Source organism: Salmo trutta, chromosome 16 (assembly GCF_901001165.1).
Source record: "Salmo trutta chromosome 16, fSalTru1.1, whole genome shotgun sequence".
Taxonomy (NCBI): domain Eukaryota; kingdom Metazoa; phylum Chordata; class Actinopteri; order Salmoniformes; family Salmonidae; genus Salmo; species Salmo trutta.
In genome coordinates, this window is record NC_042972.1 from 20,493,458 (window position 1) to 20,512,172 (window position 18,715).

Genomic DNA, 18,715 nt, shown 5'->3' on the forward strand with positions numbered 1-18,715 from the left:
CGGTACAGAATGGGGATTACATGACGGTACAGAATGGGGATTACATGACGGTACAGAATGGCAATTACATGACGGTACAGAATGGGGATTACATGACGGTACAGAATGCGTCATTACATGACGGTACAGAATGGGGTATTACATGACGGTACAGAATGGGGATTACATGACGATACAGAATGGGACATTATGTGACGGTACAGAATGCGGATTACATGACGGTACAGAATGAGTCATTACATGACGGTACAGAATGAGTCATTACATGACGGTACAGAATGAGTCATTACATGACGGTACAGAATGAGTCATTACATGACGGTACAGAATGGGGATTACATGACGGTACAGAATGAGTCATTACATGACGGTACAGAATGAGTCATTACATGACGGTACAGAATGGGTATTACATGACGGTACAGAATGAGTCATTACATGACGGTACAGAATGGTGATTACATGACGGTACAGAATGGGGATTACATGACGGTACAGAATGGGGATTACATGACGGTACAGAATGGCAATTACATGACGGTACAGAATGGGGATTACATGACGGTACAGAATGAGTCATTACATGACGGTACAGAATGGGGATTACATGACGGTACAGAATGGGGATTACATGACGGTACAGAATGCGTCATTACATGACGGTACAGAATGGGAATTACATGACGGTACAGAATGGGGATTACATGACGGTACAGAATGGGGATTACATGACGGTACAGAATGCGTCATTACATGACAGTACAGAATGGGGATTACATGACGGTCCAGAATGGGGATTACATGACGGAACAGAATGGGGATTACATGACGGTACAGAATGGAGATTACACGACGGTACAGAATGGGGGTTACATGACGGTATAGAATGGGGATTACATGACGGTACAGAATGGGTCATTACATGACGGTACAGAATGGCGATTACATGACGGTACAGAATGAGTCATTACATGACGGTACAGAATGGGGATTACATGACGGTCCAGAATGGGGATTACATGACGGAACAGAATGGGGATTACATGACGGTACAGAATGGGTCATTACATGACGGTACAGAATGGGGATTACATGACGGTACAGAATGAGTCATTACATGACGGTACAGAATGGGGATTACATGACGGTACAGAATGGGTCATTACATGACGGTACAGAATGGGGATTACCTGACGGTACAGAATGGGGATTACATGACGGTACAGAATGGGGATTAACATGACGGTACAGAATGAGTTATTACATGACGGTACAGAATGGGTCATTACATGACGGTACAGAATGGGGATTACATGACGGTACAGAATGGGTTTTACATGACGGTACAGAATGGAGATTACATGACGGTACAGAATGGGGATTACATGACGGTACAGAATGGGGATTACATGACGGTACAGAATGGGGATTACATGACGGTACAGAATGGGTCATTACATGACGGTACAGAATGAGGATTACATGACGGTACAGAATGGGGATTACATGACGGTACAGAATGGGTTTTACATGACGGTACAGAATAGGTCATTACATGACGGTACAGAATGGGGATTACCTGACGGTACAGAATGGGGATTACATGACGGTACAGAATGGGGATTACATGACGGTACAGAATGGGTATTACATGACGGTACAGAATGGGGATTACCTGACGGTACAGAATGGGGATTACATGACGGTACAGAATGGGAATTACATGACGGTACAGAATGGGGATTACATGACGGTACAGAATAGGTCATTACATGACGGTACAGAATGAGTCATTACATGACAGTACAGAATGGGATTAACATGACGGTACAGAATGGGGATTACATGACGGTACAGAATGGGGATTACATGACGGTACAGAATGGGTCATTACATGACGGTACAGAATGGAGATTACATGACGGTACAGAATGGGTAATTACATGACGGTACAGAATGGGGATTACATGACGGTACAGAATGAGTCATTACATGACGGTACAGAATGGGGATTACATGACGATACAGAATGAGTCATTACATGACGGTACAGAATGGTGATTACATGACGGTACAGAATGGGGATTACATGACGGTACAGAATGGGGATTACATGACGGTACAGAATGAGTCATTACATGACGGTACAGAATGGTGATTACATGACGGTACAGAATGGCAATTACATGACGGTACAGAATGGGGATTACATGACGGTACAGAATGAGTCATTACATGACGGTACAGAATGGGGATTACATGACGGTACAGAATGGGTTTTACATGACGGTACTGAATGGGTCAATACATTTGTTCTGTTTTCTTTCTCTCTGCCACACTCTCTCACCTCTCCCACGCCCTCTCTTTCACTGATTAATCTCTATTGCTCTCTCTCTCTCTCTCTCTCTCTCTCTCTCTCTCTCTCTCTCTCTCTCTCTCTCTCTCTCTCTCTCTCTCTCTCTCTCTCTCTCTCTCTCTCAGGGGTAACTACATTAGGTACCAGGAAGGTGCCATCCATCCAATGACGATCCATAAGAGAGAGTGGATCAACTCAGAGCTCAACTTTGACAACATCCTTGAGGGCATGCTGGCTCTCTTCACTGTCTCCACCTTTGAGGGCTGGCCAAAGTGAGACTCACATACAAGCTTGGGAGTTTGTATACTGTACATCATGGCATGCCTAATACAGTACTATGGAACACATGAAGGTGTATGTATTTCACACTTGCTAACATGCCTTTGTGTGTATGTGTGCAGACTGCTGTACAAGGCCATAGACTCTAACATGCCTTTGTGTGTATGTGTGCAGACTGCTGTACAAGGCCATAGACTCTAACATGGAGGATGTTGGTCCCATCTTCAACAACCGAGTTGCCATCTCCATCTTCTTCATCATCTACCTCATCCTCATCGCCTTCTTCATGATGAACATCTTCGTCGGCTTCGTCATCGTTACATTTCAGGAGCAAGGAGAGCAGGAGTACAAGAACTGTGAGCTGGACAAGAACCAGGTGTGTATGTTTTGTTGTTTTAACACCCTCTTTCCGACAGCAGTGTGTAACTCCTGTGTGTGCTGTCCTCCCTCTGACAGCGTGCTTGTGTCGAGTACGCCCTGAAAGCCCGGCCGCTGCGCTGCTACATTCCTAAGAACCAGTATCAGTACAACGTGTGGTACATCGTCACCTCCTGCTACTTTGAGTACCTGATGTTCCTACTCATCATGCTGAACACCATGTGTCTGGGGATGCAGGTAAAAGTACTTCTCCTGCATCACATCAATGTAATGCTCCTGCCAGAGATTCCTACTGGAATGTAATGTAATGCTCCTGCCAGAGATTCCTACTAGAATGTAATGTAATGCTCCTGCCAGAGATTCCTACTAGAATGTAATGTAATGCTCCTGCCAGAGATTCCTACTACAATGTAATGTAATGCTCCTGCCAGAGATTCCTACTAGAATGTAATGTAATGCTCCTGCCAGAGATTCCTACTAGAATGTAATGTAATGCTCCTGCCAGAGATTCCTACTAGAATGTAATGTAATGCTCCTGCCAGAGATTCCTACTACAATGTAATGTAATGCTCCTGCCAGAGATTCCTACTAGAATGTAATGTAATGCTCCTGCAAGAGATTCCTACTAGAATGTAATGTAATGCTCCTGCCAGAGATTCCTACTAGAATGTAATGTAATGCTCCTGCCAGAGATTCCTACTAGAATGTAATGTAATGCTCCTGCCAGAGATTCCTACTAGAATGTAATGTAATGCTCCTGCCAGAGATTCCTACTAGAATGTAATGTAATGCTCCTGCCAGAGATTCCTACTAGAATGTAATGTAATGCTCCTGCCAGAGATTCCTACTAGAATGTAATGTAATGCTCCTGCCAGAGATTCCTACTAGAATGTAATGTAATGCTCCTGCCAGAGATTCCTACTGGAAGCATCCCTTCTTCGTATCAAGGAGTTTTTTACATGTATTTTTTATTTGGACACTTGAAATGAGATGAGCATCTCAAGAGATTTCATCATTGAAAATGTCAAATAAAATAAAATAAATATCTTAAATTTCTCTTTTCCTTCTTCTCTCCATCTCTCTTCTCCCCCAGCACTGTAACCAGTCAACCCATGTGACCGACCTGTCTGACATGCTGAACGTGATCTTCACTGTGCTCTTCACTGTGGAGATGGTCCTCAAACTCATGGCCTACAAAGCTAAGGTCAGTTGTCCATAGAGATGTCCTGTTTGCACTACATTACCCACGATGCAGTGCAACTCAACGTAAGATCAGAATGATTCCAGAATAATAGGACAGTGGTTATGTAGAACAGTTACTTCATACCTCTTCATTGTGCACAACCCTCAGAGCTGGAGTGTGTGTAGATGAAGAGACCAATGCCCTTCCCTCTCCCCAGGGTTAGTTTGTGTGTGTAGATGAAGAGACCAATGCCCTTCTCTCTCCCCAGGGTTAGTTTGTGTGTGTAGATGAAGAGACCAATGCCCTTCCCTCTCCCCAGGGTTAGTTTGTGTGTGTAGATGAAGAGACCAATGCCCTTCTCTCTCCCCAGGGTTAGTTTGTGTGTGTAGATGAAGAGACCAATGCCCTTCCCTCTCCCCAGGGTTAGTTTGTGTGTGTAGATGAAGAGACCAATGCCCTTCCCTCTCCCCAGGGTTAGTTTGTGTGTGTAGATGAAGAGACCAATGCCCTTCTCTCTCCCCAGGGTTAGTTTGTGTGTGTAGATGAAGAGACCAATGCCCTTCTCTCTCCCCAGGGTTAGTTTGTGTGTGTAGATGAAGAGACCAATGCCCTTCCCTCTCCCCAGGGTTAGTTTGTGTGTGTAGATGAAGAGACCAATGCCCTTCCCTCTCCCCAGGGTTAGTTTGTGTGTGTAGATGAAGAGACCAATGCCCTTCTCTCTCCCCAGGGTTAGTTTGTGTGTGTAGATGAAGAGACCAATGCCCTTCCCTCTCCCCAGGGTTAGTTTGTGTGTGTAGATGAAGAGACCAATGCCCTTCTCTCTCCCCAGGGTTACTTTGGGGACCCATGGAACGTCTTTGACTTTGTCATCGTCATCGGCAGCGTTGTTGACGTCATCCTGAGTGAGGTCGATGTGAGTATTGTCATTGCGTAATGTTAAGCAGAAATATGTAGGTATTGTCCATGATATGTACTATAATACACAGTTCCCACTGTTCCTAAAAGGTTCATATAACAGCTCAGGCAGACCCACTGGACATTTTTGTCCTCGCATTTTCATTTTTCTCCCATTGGTTTCGGTTATTGTTTATAAGAAGCAGATAGTCAAGTTGGGGAACAGCTACAGATATTTCACAATAAAAGCTCTCTCCTGTCATCTGACTGCCTGGACTGTGTTTACACCCCTGTCTGACACCCCACCCATCCACCCATCCACCCATCCACCCATCCACCCATCCACCCATCCACCCATCCACCCATCCACCCATCCACCCATCCACCCATCCACCCATCCATCCACTTAGAGACATACAGGCCAGGCCCCCCTGTCAGCACTTGGCCCCAACAATAGCACTCAGGATGTGGTCAGTATTCGTCATCAGGGTGACCCCCCCCCCCCGAATACTAGTCTTGGAAACCCGACCCTAGTCACTGTGTTGCCCCCGAAGCCCTGCAGCACCTGGCTGCAGCTTACCTCACCCACCTTCCACGCCTTGAAAGCCAATCCACAACCTGTCTGTTTGGTTACTTTATGCCCCTAACATAACACCTGGTCCCAGACCTGGTCATTTCCCTCATTGGTGTCACTGTTTAAAACTGGGATTTTTTTGTTTGTATTTTTAGTAAACCTTTATTTAAGAGAGGGCTGATTCCAAATCAGTTGTTAAGGGCAGAAAACAACCACTGTCTTCTTGTTTCACCTTCCACCACCATAGGTTCAGTGATCTCCATCACTTCTGCTAGTAAGTAAGAGAGAGACATCCTTCTGTAGTTTTTACTGATTCCTGTACAAGGGACTGAGCCAACAGGTTAGGCATCAGGTTGTAGATTTAAAGCAGCGTTTCACACTATCTTGCTTCAGAAAAGTAAAGGTCATTTTTTGAAATGAAAAGAGAGCTCAAGTTGCCATTACAGTAAACCTTCAGAGACCCCATCAACCATTTTCACCTCTTCACCCCTCAGCCATCATCCAGTCATTTATTACAACGATGTCCTTGGTTGTTTTTTGTGCTCACATGCCTTCTCTCCCTCCCTCTCCCTCCATACTGCAGTCTTTCATCCTACATTTTCTCTTCCAACTTTGCTCCATGCATACCTCCATGGCTGACTCCGCTCCCTTCGCCACTTCCTGTTCCACCACCTGTGTCTGATGATGTTGCTTCCTGTCTGACTTCACTTGCTGTGTCTCTGTCTTTCCCCCTCACAGGCAGCCCTGGCCTCCTCTGGAGGACTGTACTGTCTCCACGGCTGCGCTGTAATTATTCGCCCGTAGACACTGCAAGAACATTGCATGAAATCACATGAAACATTGCATGAGCATGGAATGCTAATTGTACGAGACATTGCGTGAACACTGTATAAAACATAGGAGGAAACGTTGCACGACACATTGTGTGAGCGTTGCAAGTTCTTTGCCTGATCATCCATGTTTTCCTTAAATGTCTGTATTTACAGCATGCTGACCCTTAAGGTGTTTTTACAATCTTAGGAACCACTTCAACATGATACGGTCCTATAATTCTCTGAAGAAAATGCACCCATTGCTTGGCTCCTTCTGACACTAACACGTCTCCTACAGTACATGACTGCTCAGATACCCTGTGAGAGGTGAGACCTGTGTCCTTACAGACTGCTGGGTTTTGCTGGCATGTTGCCCCTATTGAACTAAAACTATGCTAATTAGAGTAACAACATCTTCAATTTTAGTTAGAGCTGAAGCCAAAACTAGCAGCATTTTCAGTGACTGTTTATTTCATTTGTGCTTTCAGGAGGTGAACCCAATGCAAGCCATAGCGGCGTCGGAAAATGCCCGTGTGTCAATCACCTTCTTCAGACTGTTCCGTGTGATGCGTCTGGTTAAACTGCTGAACCGTTCTGAGGGGATCCGGAATCTTCTGTGGACCTTCATCAAGTCCTTCCAGGTCAAAGTTCATTCCAATTCTGTGCCTTCCATTCTGTGATATTCATGAAAAGGTTGTTGTTCAAAATTCCCAGGTTTTGATTGGTCAGTGTGCGTGAGTCTGACGACGTGATTGGTTGCTGTGTTGCAGGCTCTGCCTTATGTCGCCCTGCTCATCCTCATGCTATTCTTCATCTACGCTGTTGTTGGGATGCAGGTACTGCACACACACACACACACACGCACACACACACACACACACACACACACACACACACACACACACACACACACACACACACACACACACACACACACACACACACACACACACACAGCACTCTCTGATGAGTTGTGTGTATGACTCCTGCAGATATTTGGGAAGATAGCGCTGATAGACGGGACTCATATCAACAGGAACAACAACTTCCAGACATTCCCCCATGCTGTGCTGCTGCTCTTCAGGTGGGTGATCTGATTTATCAGTCGTTCAGTCAGTTTCCATTATCTTTCATTGACTTTGCGGTCACTTTACACAGCAGACTTGTATAGCAAGAGACCCTTACACTCAGTAATTACATTGACAACACAAAAAGGCTGAAAACAAGTTGTAATCTATCTCTCTGCCCCACTCCCCTCTCTCCCTCTTCCTCCCTCTTTCTCTCTCTCCCTCCAGGTGTGCGACAGGTGAGGCATGGCAGGAAGTGATGTTGGCATGTCTGTATGGGAAGAGGTGTGACCCTAAGTCAGACTACCTGCCTGGAGAGGAGATGACCTGTGGAGCCAGCTTCGCTATCATCTACTTCATGAGCTTCTACATGCTCTGTGCCTTCCTGGTAAATGACGCACAAACATGCATACACACACATACATTAACAAACATACATGCGTACACACATATACACACACACATTCGCATGCGCGCACACACACAGTCACACAGTCACACAGTCACACAGTCACACACATGATTCTGCTGTCCTCCACAGATCATCAACCTGTTTGTGGCGGTCATCATGGACAACTTTGACTACCTGACCCGTGATTGGTCCATCCTCGGCCCTCATCACCTGGACGAGTTTAAGAAGATCTGGGCAGAGTACGACCCAGAGGCCACGTAAGTCTGTTTTTCTGTTTCTTTATATAACCCCTTCTTAGAAAAATATATGATCCATCTTTTCAATGACTTTTTCTATCCTCTCAATGAATTACTGCTGTTAGCTGTTGTTTCCCTTCCTGTCCTGCAGGGGGCGTATTAAGCACCTGGACGTGGTGACTCTGCTGCGTAGGATCCAGCCTCCTCTGGGCTTTGGAAAGTTCTGTCCCCATAGAGTGGCCTGCAAGGTGAGAAACTGAAAGGAAGGGATCTGTTTATTTATTTTGTGTGTTCATCTGACTTGTCTATTAATGCAGCAAACATATTTTTTGATGATATCTTTATTTATTCTGACTGCAGAGACTGGTGTCCATGAACATGCCACTCAACAGTGATGGAACGGTCACCTTTAATGCTACGCTGTTCGCACTGGTCAGGACCGCACTGAAGATTAAGACTGAAGGTGTGTGTGTGTGTGTGTGTGTGTGTGTGTGTGTGTGTGTGTGTGTGTGTGTGTGTGTGTGTGTGTGTGTGTGTGTGTGTGTGTGTGTGTGTGTGTGTGTGTGTGTCAGTCAATTGCAGAGTACTGTATTTTTACTGGTATTTGGGCCAATTGAACATTAAGTATCTATATTCCCACCTTACTGTTGTTATCTCATTGGTCAGGTAACTTTGAGCAGGCCAATGAGGAATTGAGGGCCATCATCAAGAAGATCTGGAAACGCACCAGTATGAAGCTGCTGGACCAGGTCATCCCACCAATCGGAGGTGAGTTTAAACATTCTATTGTAATCCTCAACTTTATGGTCCCAAAACAAGTTGCCCATTCTAATTTGCTGGCATGTTTGATTGGTGTGTGTGTGTCAGATGATGAGGTGACCGTGGGGAAGTTCTATGCCACCTTCCTGATCCAGGACTACTTCAGGAAGTTGAAGAAGAGACAGGAAGAGTATTATGGCTTCCGCCCCACCAAGAAGAACGCCTCCAACGAGATACAGGTGAGCCCACAGCAACCTCACAATGGGAAACCTGTAGTGATGTTATTGATGTTTCATGTAATAATCCTGTACACGATCTAACAACTCTTCATTTTCATCCCCTCACAATCTCATTCTTTCTCTAACCCCTCCTTTCCTCTCTCTCTGTCTCTCCCTCCACCCCAGGCGGGTCTGAGGAGCATTGAGGAGGAGGTGGCTCCAGAGTTGCAGAGAGCCATCTCGGGAGACCTGATGAACGAGGAGGAGATGGACAGAGCCATGGAGGATGCAGCGGAGGAAAGCATCTTCAGGGTGAGAGGAGAGAGAGAGGGAAGATGGGGGAGACCGGGAGAGACCGGGAGACAGGGAGGCTGCGGAACGAGAGGAGGGAGGAAAAGTTCAGAGTGAGAAGAAAGAATAAAACTCCTGTCTCTGAATGTTGTACCTCTCTGTGTGTTCCTGTGGTCAGCGGGCGGGCGGTCTGTTTGGGAACCATGTTGATTCCTTCACCATGGAGGAAGGAACCCATAACCCTAACGCTACACAGGTAATCATTTCAATCATTTCAGTGCTATCACCTCTAGTACGTAACCTTCTTCAGACTCAAAGTGCTTTACATAGTACTGTATGGACCTTGAGTTTTTTCACATCACATAGTCAGGAAAATCTCCTGTCCCCGTTGCGGTAACTCAGCCGTCTGTCCCCGTTGCGGTAACTCAGCCGTCTGTCCCCGTGGCGGTAACTCAGCCGTCTGTCCCCGTTGCGGTAACTCAGCCGTCTGTCCCCGTGGCGGTAACTCAGCCGTCTGTCCCCGTTGCGGTAACTCAGCCGTCTGTCCCCGTGGCGGTAACTCAGCCGTCTGTCCCCATGGCGGTAACTCAGCCGTCTGTCCCCGTTGCGGTAACTCAGCCGTCTGTGTCTCTGTGTAGGTGACCAGCCAGCGGCCGCTGCAAATGAGCAAGTCAGACGAGGGGGAGACAACCAGCTCACCTGCCTACCATGCAAACGAGGACTTCTTCCCCACAATGCCTAACAAAACCAACAACAACAATGTCAACAGCAACGCCAGGGAGAGGTGACTCTGCGTGTGCACGTTTGTGTGTTTCTTTTCCTTATTTGAGAGGTCAAATTACACAGTAATAAAGCAGTAATAACAATCTGATTGACTCTTAGTCCTTCTGTAGTTTTCCCTATGAGACAGATGACAGGGTGCAGGTCTATACCATCTCAACCAGCAGAAGTCCCCGAGACACCACAGACTGGCAGCTGCAGACAGTACCTGGACCCAGCCAGGACCATGAGACTCCCAGAGAGACCCCTAGCCCCCAGCAGGCCCAGACCCAGGCCCCAGACACCACCTTCGACACACTCATACAGGAGGTGACTGGAGAGACCAGGCATATAATATATTCCATTATTCCATAAATACATATTTTATCAATGACATTGACGTCAGATACTTAGTCATCCCCTCTCTCTGTCCTCTATCTCTTCTCATGTCTTTCACCTCTACCAGGTCCTGATAAATGGGGGGTTGGAGAGCTTGGCCAGGGACCCTCGTTTTGTGTCGGTGACGAAACAGGAAATGGCCGAAGCTTTGAACTTTGACCCGGTGGACATGGAGAGTTCCGCCACTGAGCTTATGAATGGTCGCAGAGGGAGGGTCACCACACCTCCAATCAGGCCCCCTCGCAGATCACAGAGAAAGGCCAACAAATTAACAAAACCCATCGATCTTGTTTAGGCCAATAGGCCTGTCTTGCAACGCAGCCTGTCATGGATTGACTTCACGTGCTGAGGCATTAAATGTCACATTCTACAAATAGAACAGTCCTTTTGGGTGCCTTTATAGCGAGTGATATCATCTGATTGGTTAAGCAGGCTTTATGGCACCTGTGACTTCTTTGTTGTGGTGTAATTCAGACCGGATGATTTCTCTCAAGGTTCATTTAAAGAGGAAATACTCTTCCTGCTAGAGAGCAGACTTTCTTTACCATGTTTATTTTGTTCACAGTGCAGACTACTGTTCGGACTTATGTAGACTTCAGGCCAACGTCACGTTGTCCCGATTAACATGTTCTTGAGTCTCAACTTGAGGAATTTTTGCTGGCATTAAAGGTTGTCCCTGTTTGAAAACTAGTGTCATTCTCTGTTCCCTCCCATCCTTGAAGTAATCACTGATCCACCGACAGCTGGGTAGCTGGGTAGGTGTTGAACATGGTTGTGTCAGTGACTAGCTGACAGAGGAAGGGAAGGGTGTGGTATCTAAGTATTCTGGGAGGGTCAGGATGTTGCCTTTCAGGGGGAATTCTCTGAGTTCTGTCATGATGACAAGGCAAGACATGGCTGGACCAGGATGTTTCTGGGCTAGATCATGTCTACACTGTCCATATAAGGACAATCTCTGTAGGCTATATGGAGAAAGCTAACGTGCATGTTCAAGATACACAGATTCTGCCCAGGTCTCCACACATCAACATATTTTCACAATACCTAGATATTTTCTGGCCTTTAAATATCCTATATCTGAAACATGTACATCATCTCTAGTATAGACAGGATGGATGACCCTGTAGTGTAACATGAGAGAAAATACTTCTGGCGTAGGGTTGCCACTAGCTGGCCATGCTACAGTAGAATGCAACAAAGTGTAGATAAGAGGATGTGGTTAAAGAGGAAGATGAATGGTAAGTTTAGGTACAGTGGTTGGAATCGTATATTTGTGATTAGAAGGCAGTGTGTAAGGGTCAGATATGGACAACTATGGTGTAGTATACCGGGGGTGAAAGGTCATCTCTGATGATGCCATTTTGTCTATTATTCTATTTTCAACACTATCGTTCATTTTCTTTTTGATGTAAGCCTTTTGGTTGAAACCTACAGCCTCTTTTGTGAAAATGTCCTTTTTGATTATTCATGATTTTTTCCGTGTAAAAGAGATTAGGTTGTATTTTGAGAGACAGTGGCATGCCACTGTTATTTGGTTTAATAAAGGCTAAATAAAATAGCTGTAATGTGATGAAGGCCAAATAGAAGGCAAAGTAAAAACGTGAATTCCAAAAGGTTTTGAATAATAAAATCAGTTGTTCCCACTGAGATTTTTAACAGAGGTGTTTTGCATTCATCTAGAGTAAGTACTACTGCACATTAACTTTTTATCAGACATTTTGTCATGGTCATTTTGATAACGTTATTTGAGACATTTTATTGCTTTCTCTCTGTTTCTGAGATCTGTTTCAATATTGTTTCTCTAAAGTCTGAACTATATCATCCCAATAAAAAAGATTTTATAAAGTGAGAATACTTACATTTTCCCAGTCAAATTATTGGAGGTTTTTATGGTTTAGTCACATGAGCGGGAGGTAGCATAGGGTTTAGACTAGAGCGTTGGGCCTTAACCGAACGGTCGCTAGAAGACAAGGTGAAAAATCTGATGACGTGTCCCTGAGCAAGGCGGGTCCATCGTTCTGTTTGTGACAGACCGGGTATAAAGAACAGCGGTCAACACTAGACATGCTTGTAAGTCTGGTGGTTAGTCATTGTCTCTTCTCCGCCGAGTATAGCTTATGTTTTGGTAATATAATATGTCTGCAACTGTATCTGAATGTTTATATGGTATTTTATAATACCGCTCTGTATTTCGGTTATCATGTATGCAGTCTGTGATGCGGGCACTTAAGCTCCAGACATTTAACATTTTATTTATTTATTTAACTAGGCAAGTCAGTTAAGAACAAATTCTTATTTACAATGACGGCCTACCCCGGCCAAACCCAGACGACGCTGGGCCAATTGTGCGCCGCCCTATGGGACTCCCAATCACGGCTGGATGTGACATGGAGCAGAGTAAATCGTAGCTCTTTAACCTGGTCTCGGAGCATTTGGTATGATTCTTTACGTAAATCCGGTGCTATGTTACATTTGGTATGGTATGTGTTCATTTGTGGATGTCCATCATCATCGTTCTGACTTCTGTAACCATACCAACGTAACATATACTCATTTGTGTGTCCCGGATTGACATGTGCTATGTTACGTGTAGTCTATGAGACCAGGCTACAACGTCAAGTTGCTATCTCAAGTCAGCAGGGATGGCTACAGATAAAAGCGTCGACATCCTGGACGCAAACTGAAATGAATAGACAGTCAATACCGTTGTTCAACTGGACCCCAACCCCATATATCTTAGGCTACCAGTTCTGTTACATTGCACCGTTCAGTATTATCACCTCTACTGAAAAGTGTTATCATTTGCATCCCATCAAACAATCTGTTATCATTGCGTTACATAGAACCTACCTGTCTGTCTTCCACCTGTACTGTGGAATGCTGTGCACAACATTATAGACCATTGTTACAAATCCTTCATTGCTTTTTATAAAATAATAAATAGTCCTACGAAGCATGTGACAAATACATTTGATTTGATTTGAGCTACATAAGTCTATGATGATTTAGTGTTAAAATAAATGTAACAGGAGTCAGTTAAAGTGTCATTAATACATAGGTTATTCTATTGGTAGTTCCTCTGGTATGATACCTGATGAGTTATGAGAGGAACAATTATATTCATTCTAACAGTGAAATACTTACTTACGGGTCCTTTTCCACCAATACAGAGTTAAAGATAAAGACACAAAATAAAACATTGAAAAAGTGGCACAGGGAATAAACACACAGTGAGTAACGAATAACAATAATGGGTAAAAATAACATGGCTAGATACAAGGAGTAGCAGTACTGAGTCGTCTTGCCGGGGAACGAGGTAATTACTTGACAGTCTATTACACCGGTGATACCATTATTCCTGGTAAAGCTGGAGTAAGGCCTAGGCCTGCTCTGTGCCGTGTCGCCGTCCTCTCACATTTACTTCTGCCCGGTCTTGCAACACGTGATGAGGACTTCACCAAATCTGTATTGCTTCATTTCTGTGTTACTTTTTGGATGTCTCTTGTCTCAGCTGAGTACAAGTTGAAGTGCATGAGGGATGTCACTGCCCTATTAGTCAGGAGATGAATGGCAGGTTTGGAGCAGCAGAACAATCTTCACTGTCAGAGACCCAACCAGATATGTAAGACAGAGAGCATTGTGGGTCGACTTCATCACGCTGCCTACAGCTATTCCCAGTGTTCCCATCTCCCTCCTGCCACTGTCAATCTCATTCCCCGTCCAGATAACTGGGAGAACTGGTAAGGCAGAGCAGGAGCTGGCATGGTACTGAGCTGCCCTGGTGATGGAGGTCCTGGTGACTCTACTGCAGTAATCTCCTCCTCCTCTCTAGGTTTAGTTAGGAGGCTGATGGTAGCAGATGGGATCAGGGCACCAGGCTAATAGGCTCACTGTCTCTGGGGGACGGCCGGCCCGGTTTGACGGCCTGTAGGTTACTGGTTGTCTTTCCCCACTGTTGTCTTACCATGAATTAGTTTTCAGTACAGTCGGGCAGGCCCTCATTCTCACACCCTTGTTTTCGTCTAGCCCAGATATGGCTGGAGCCTCTACTTATTATGGTGTTGGAGTAATGGAGGCTACAGCCATATCAGGGTTAGTGTCCCCACTGCCTTGTGGTTTTGGCCACATTGTATACTATATATACAAAAGTATGTGGACACGCCTTCAAATTAGTGTATTCGGCTATTTCAGCCACACCCAATGCTTACAGGTGTATAAAATTGAGCATATAGTCATGCAATCTCCACAGACAAATATTTGCAGTAGAATGGCCATACTGAAGAGCTCAGTGACTTTCAATGTGGCACCGTCAAAGGATGCCACCTTTCCAACAAGTCAATTCGTCAAATTTCTGCCCTGCTAGAGCTGCCCGGGTCAACTGGAAGTGCTTTTATTGTGAAGTGGAAACGTCTAGGAGCAACAACGGCTCAGCCGCAAAGTGGTTGGCCAAACAAGCTCACAGAACTGGACCAACGAATGCTGAAGCGCGTAGGGCGTAAAAAATGTTGTCCTCAGTTGCAACACTCACTACTGGAATGGTCTCATTAACACCTTCGCTCACACACACATTGGAGGCATTGTAATGATTCTGACAAGTTACACTGTACTAACAAAGGAAAGGCTGGAATGGTAAATGTACATTGAACACAGACAAGGCTTTCAACAAGCACTAAACTCAGAAATTCATGTCGTGAGGACATTTAGTAGTACATTGCATACAAATGTTATATTGTCCATAGACTTTAGAAGAGAACATGATTAAATAACACATTTTAAATCTCAGGGTGTTTGGTGCTGCCCATCACGTTACATGGCCGAACCCAAAGGGAGAGTATGAGATCGCTGAGGGAATCGGAGCCAGCATCTTCAGTCATCCTGGTGAGTTACTCTTAAAATACAATCTTAGAAAAAAAGGTGCTATCTAGAACCAAAAAGGGTCCTTCGGCTGCCCCCATAGGAGAACCCTTTGAAGAACCCTTTTTGGTTCCAGGAAGATCCCTTTTGCTTCCAGGTAGAACCCTTTTTGGTTCCATGTAAAACCCTTTCCACAGATGGTTCTACAAAACCCAAAAGAGTTCTACCTGGAACCAGAAAGGGTTCTCCTATTAGAACAGCCGAAGAACCCTTTTGGAAACCCTTTTTTCTGAGTGTAGTACACCTGAATTATTAAATTACTTATACATGCCTTTACCTTACCTACTCTATATCAGACAAGGATAAGTTTATTTTTATGAGGCTTTGTTTCATACCTCCACCCCCCTCTCTCTTTCTCTTTCTCCCTCTCAAGACTTTTACAAAGGGGGTATCCTGCAGTGTCCAGAGGGGGTGTCAGTGTCTGAGCTAAGGGAAGCATGTGACTACCTCTGTATTAACTTTCACTACAGCACCATCAGGTGCCAAGACTTCAGTGAGTAACACAGTCACACCTGGTCTGACCAGGACTCTGTTCAAGACCAAAACGCTGAGCAATGTTTTGCAACGTTGCATGTACAACTAAATAACGCTACGGTAATCTGTTTTTAATTGCTTATTCTTCTTCATCTTGAATGTTCTGTATTGAGATATACATTTTGCCATGCACAAGAGTATGTGAACTATCAACTATGACAACAAATCAGAGGTCATAGTTAAAATAATGTGACCTCTGTCTGTTCCTGTCTGAGGTGCGTTACTGCATGAGCTGTCTAATGATGGTGCTAAGCGTCAGTTTGAGGTGTTCCTTGGGGAGCTGGTTGTCCCGGTGATGATGTCCAGTGCTCAGGAGTGGGAGAGATAGTGTCACATTGGGGTTCTCACAGATGATGACATAGTGGATTGGGAGCGTGACAACCCTCCACCCATGGGAGAGGAGTACTCCCATAGGTGCCATAGTACCACGCCCCTCTCAGAGTAATTAGAATGAATAATAAATGACTGATAAAATTGATCATTTAAATGTATCTTTTGGACAGTGCTGTTCATCAAATGTTTGTACTTTATATTCTTGAGGATCTAGCAACCCAACCTAATTTTGGAGTAAGCACGTTGCTTGATATTATTTCCTGTTTGCTTTTCAATGTGCCCAGTTCTGTACAGCACCAAGCTCTACTGCTTCTTCAAGTACATTGAGAACAGAAACGTTGTCACGTCCTGACCATAGTAAGATGTGATTTTCTATGGTAGAGTAGGTCAGGGCGTGACAGGGGGGTGTTTTGTGATTTTCTATGTTTTCTATTTCTATGTTTAAGTTCTAGTTTTTCTATTTCTATGTTGTTGTTTTTTGGGGTTGATCTCCAATTGGAGGCAGCTGGTCCTCGTTACCCCTGATTGGAGATCATATTTAAGTAGGGGTTTTTCTTCCTGGGTTTTGTGGGTGATTATCTTTTGAGCAGTGTTTGTTTCTCTCTGCGGCACGGTTTGTTGTGTTGTAAATTTGGTTATTTATGTTTTGCAAAGTTTCATGGATTTAATAAAATGTGGAACTACAACGACGCTGCATTTTGGTCCGATCCTTTCGACAGCCGTGACAAACGTGGCCAAAGCCTGCTGAAGGAGAGAGGACTGAAGAACATATGCATCGGCATCTAGGGTGAGTCAATTCCCATGTCCCAAATCAACCCCTTAGCCGCTTCTCCTAGCCCCTTCCCCTTTGGTGTTTATCCTAAGGAAACCAGGTAAAGCAATCCAAGTGTTCCAATGCTATAGGCTACATAGAATTGGAACACTTGCTTACATCCCTCAGATCTATGAACCCTACAGAGATACTGAACATTGTGTGTGTGTGTGTGTGTGTGTGTGTGTGTGTGTGTGGTCCTCCTGTATCCCAGGGTACCCCACCTGTAAGGAGAAGGTGAAATGGCGCCTGGGCGGGAGGTCATCTATAAATACGTGCAGCGGCCTTTCATCCAACTCTCCTGGGAGAAGGAGGAAGGAAAGAGTCAACACATGGACGGACTTCCAGTGTGTCCCCAACATCATCGCCTCTCTGGGGGAGCCACCCTGACCCGCAACCACACCCACCCTGCAGGTCGACGAGCTGGATAGGCTGATCAGCACTGATCCCCACCCTCCAATGACAGTTGAGGCGAGCATAGAGGTTGACCTTGTATAGGTACATTTATGCCCCATATTGGTTAAGGTCAGGGTTTGGCAAGGTTGAGCTGATCCTAAATCTGTGTTTTGGGGCGACTTCTACCCGAGGCCCTCATCTGTTAGCCTGTCTCCCACTCAGGATATGTACATTTACAGACCCACTCAAACAAACCTCAATGACTGTACAGTCCAAACCCATATACACATACCGAGACAGAGGAGCATGCAACACAGACATGTATACAGATGTTAGATCTTAATTTTGTCACTGAATAAAAATACATTCACTGGAAATCCACACTAATGAACAGTTTTGTACTTTTAATGTAGATTAATTTTGGCCAGGTAATAGCCTAACCACCGATCAAGCAACATTACATCGGCGGAAAAGTGTATGTTCAAATCCTGTTGCTGCAACAATACTGGTCAAATTAAGATCCTACATCTGTACATGTATGCACACATACAAACGGATTTGGACAAGGATGTTTACAGCATATAACCAGACCGCCTAGTGTGTATCTGTTCAGTTGTCTTACTAATACTTTACCCACCACCATGTGTTAGATTACGTTTGTGTGCTGTTTCTTTCCTTTTATGGCTGATTACATTTTATACTTTGTACATTTGTTTATATGAAGGTTGCCGTTCAGTATTATTTAAGGTTATGTTCAAAGAACTTGTTTCAAGAATTTCACAGCTGCACTGGAAATTTGAATAAATATGACTGAACAAACTTTATGATTTTGTGTTTTGCCTAATAGAACCTAATGTTGACATCTCATAAGGGATGGCTGTCCTCAAACATACAAATGAAGCCACAGACAGTATGCCACAGAGTTGTAAGAAACTTTTATTGATGAAATCATTTTAGCATTTAAAGCTTTTCTTCTTTGCAGAGAAATGTGGTTGAGCTGAAAACATTCAAAACCTCATACAGAAGTATTCAGACACATGCTCACATCTATGCATAGTATACTGTGTCATCCAGCAGAGAAACTATTGTGGTTTATACATGTCATTTGCA

General features: G+C 44.6%; 1 protein-coding gene and 1 pseudogene across 1 annotated transcript in view; both read left to right on the top strand.

The window, feature by feature from the left end:
* Positions 1-12,471, top strand: part of LOC115150281 (dihydropyridine-sensitive L-type skeletal muscle calcium channel subunit alpha-1) — a 61,302-nt gene extending 48,831 nt beyond the window's left edge. Inside the window, exons 23-42 of the mRNA XM_029693396.1 lie at positions 2,482-2,628; positions 2,810-3,011; positions 3,092-3,250; positions 4,107-4,217; positions 5,026-5,109; positions 6,403-6,450; positions 6,965-7,117; positions 7,247-7,312; positions 7,469-7,560; positions 7,772-7,931; positions 8,085-8,212; positions 8,343-8,439; positions 8,552-8,654; positions 8,858-8,959; positions 9,059-9,189; positions 9,355-9,480; positions 9,638-9,715; positions 10,098-10,243; positions 10,353-10,548; positions 10,685-12,471. Coding sequence (XP_029549256.1) covers positions 2,482-2,628; positions 2,810-3,011; positions 3,092-3,250; positions 4,107-4,217; positions 5,026-5,109; positions 6,403-6,450; positions 6,965-7,117; positions 7,247-7,312; positions 7,469-7,560; positions 7,772-7,931; positions 8,085-8,212; positions 8,343-8,439; positions 8,552-8,654; positions 8,858-8,959; positions 9,059-9,189; positions 9,355-9,480; positions 9,638-9,715; positions 10,098-10,243; positions 10,353-10,548; positions 10,685-10,912 — 2,557 coding nt within the window. The 3' untranslated portion in view covers positions 10,913-12,471. The remainder of the gene's footprint in view (positions 1-2,481; positions 2,629-2,809; positions 3,012-3,091; positions 3,251-4,106; positions 4,218-5,025; positions 5,110-6,402; positions 6,451-6,964; positions 7,118-7,246; positions 7,313-7,468; positions 7,561-7,771; positions 7,932-8,084; positions 8,213-8,342; positions 8,440-8,551; positions 8,655-8,857; positions 8,960-9,058; positions 9,190-9,354; positions 9,481-9,637; positions 9,716-10,097; positions 10,244-10,352; positions 10,549-10,684) is intronic.
* Positions 12,472-15,302: 2,831 nt separating this feature from the next.
* LOC115151189 (BTB/POZ domain-containing protein KCTD20-like) lies at positions 15,303-17,683 on the top strand (annotated as a pseudogene).
* The last annotated feature ends 1,032 nt before the right edge of the window (positions 17,684-18,715 follow it).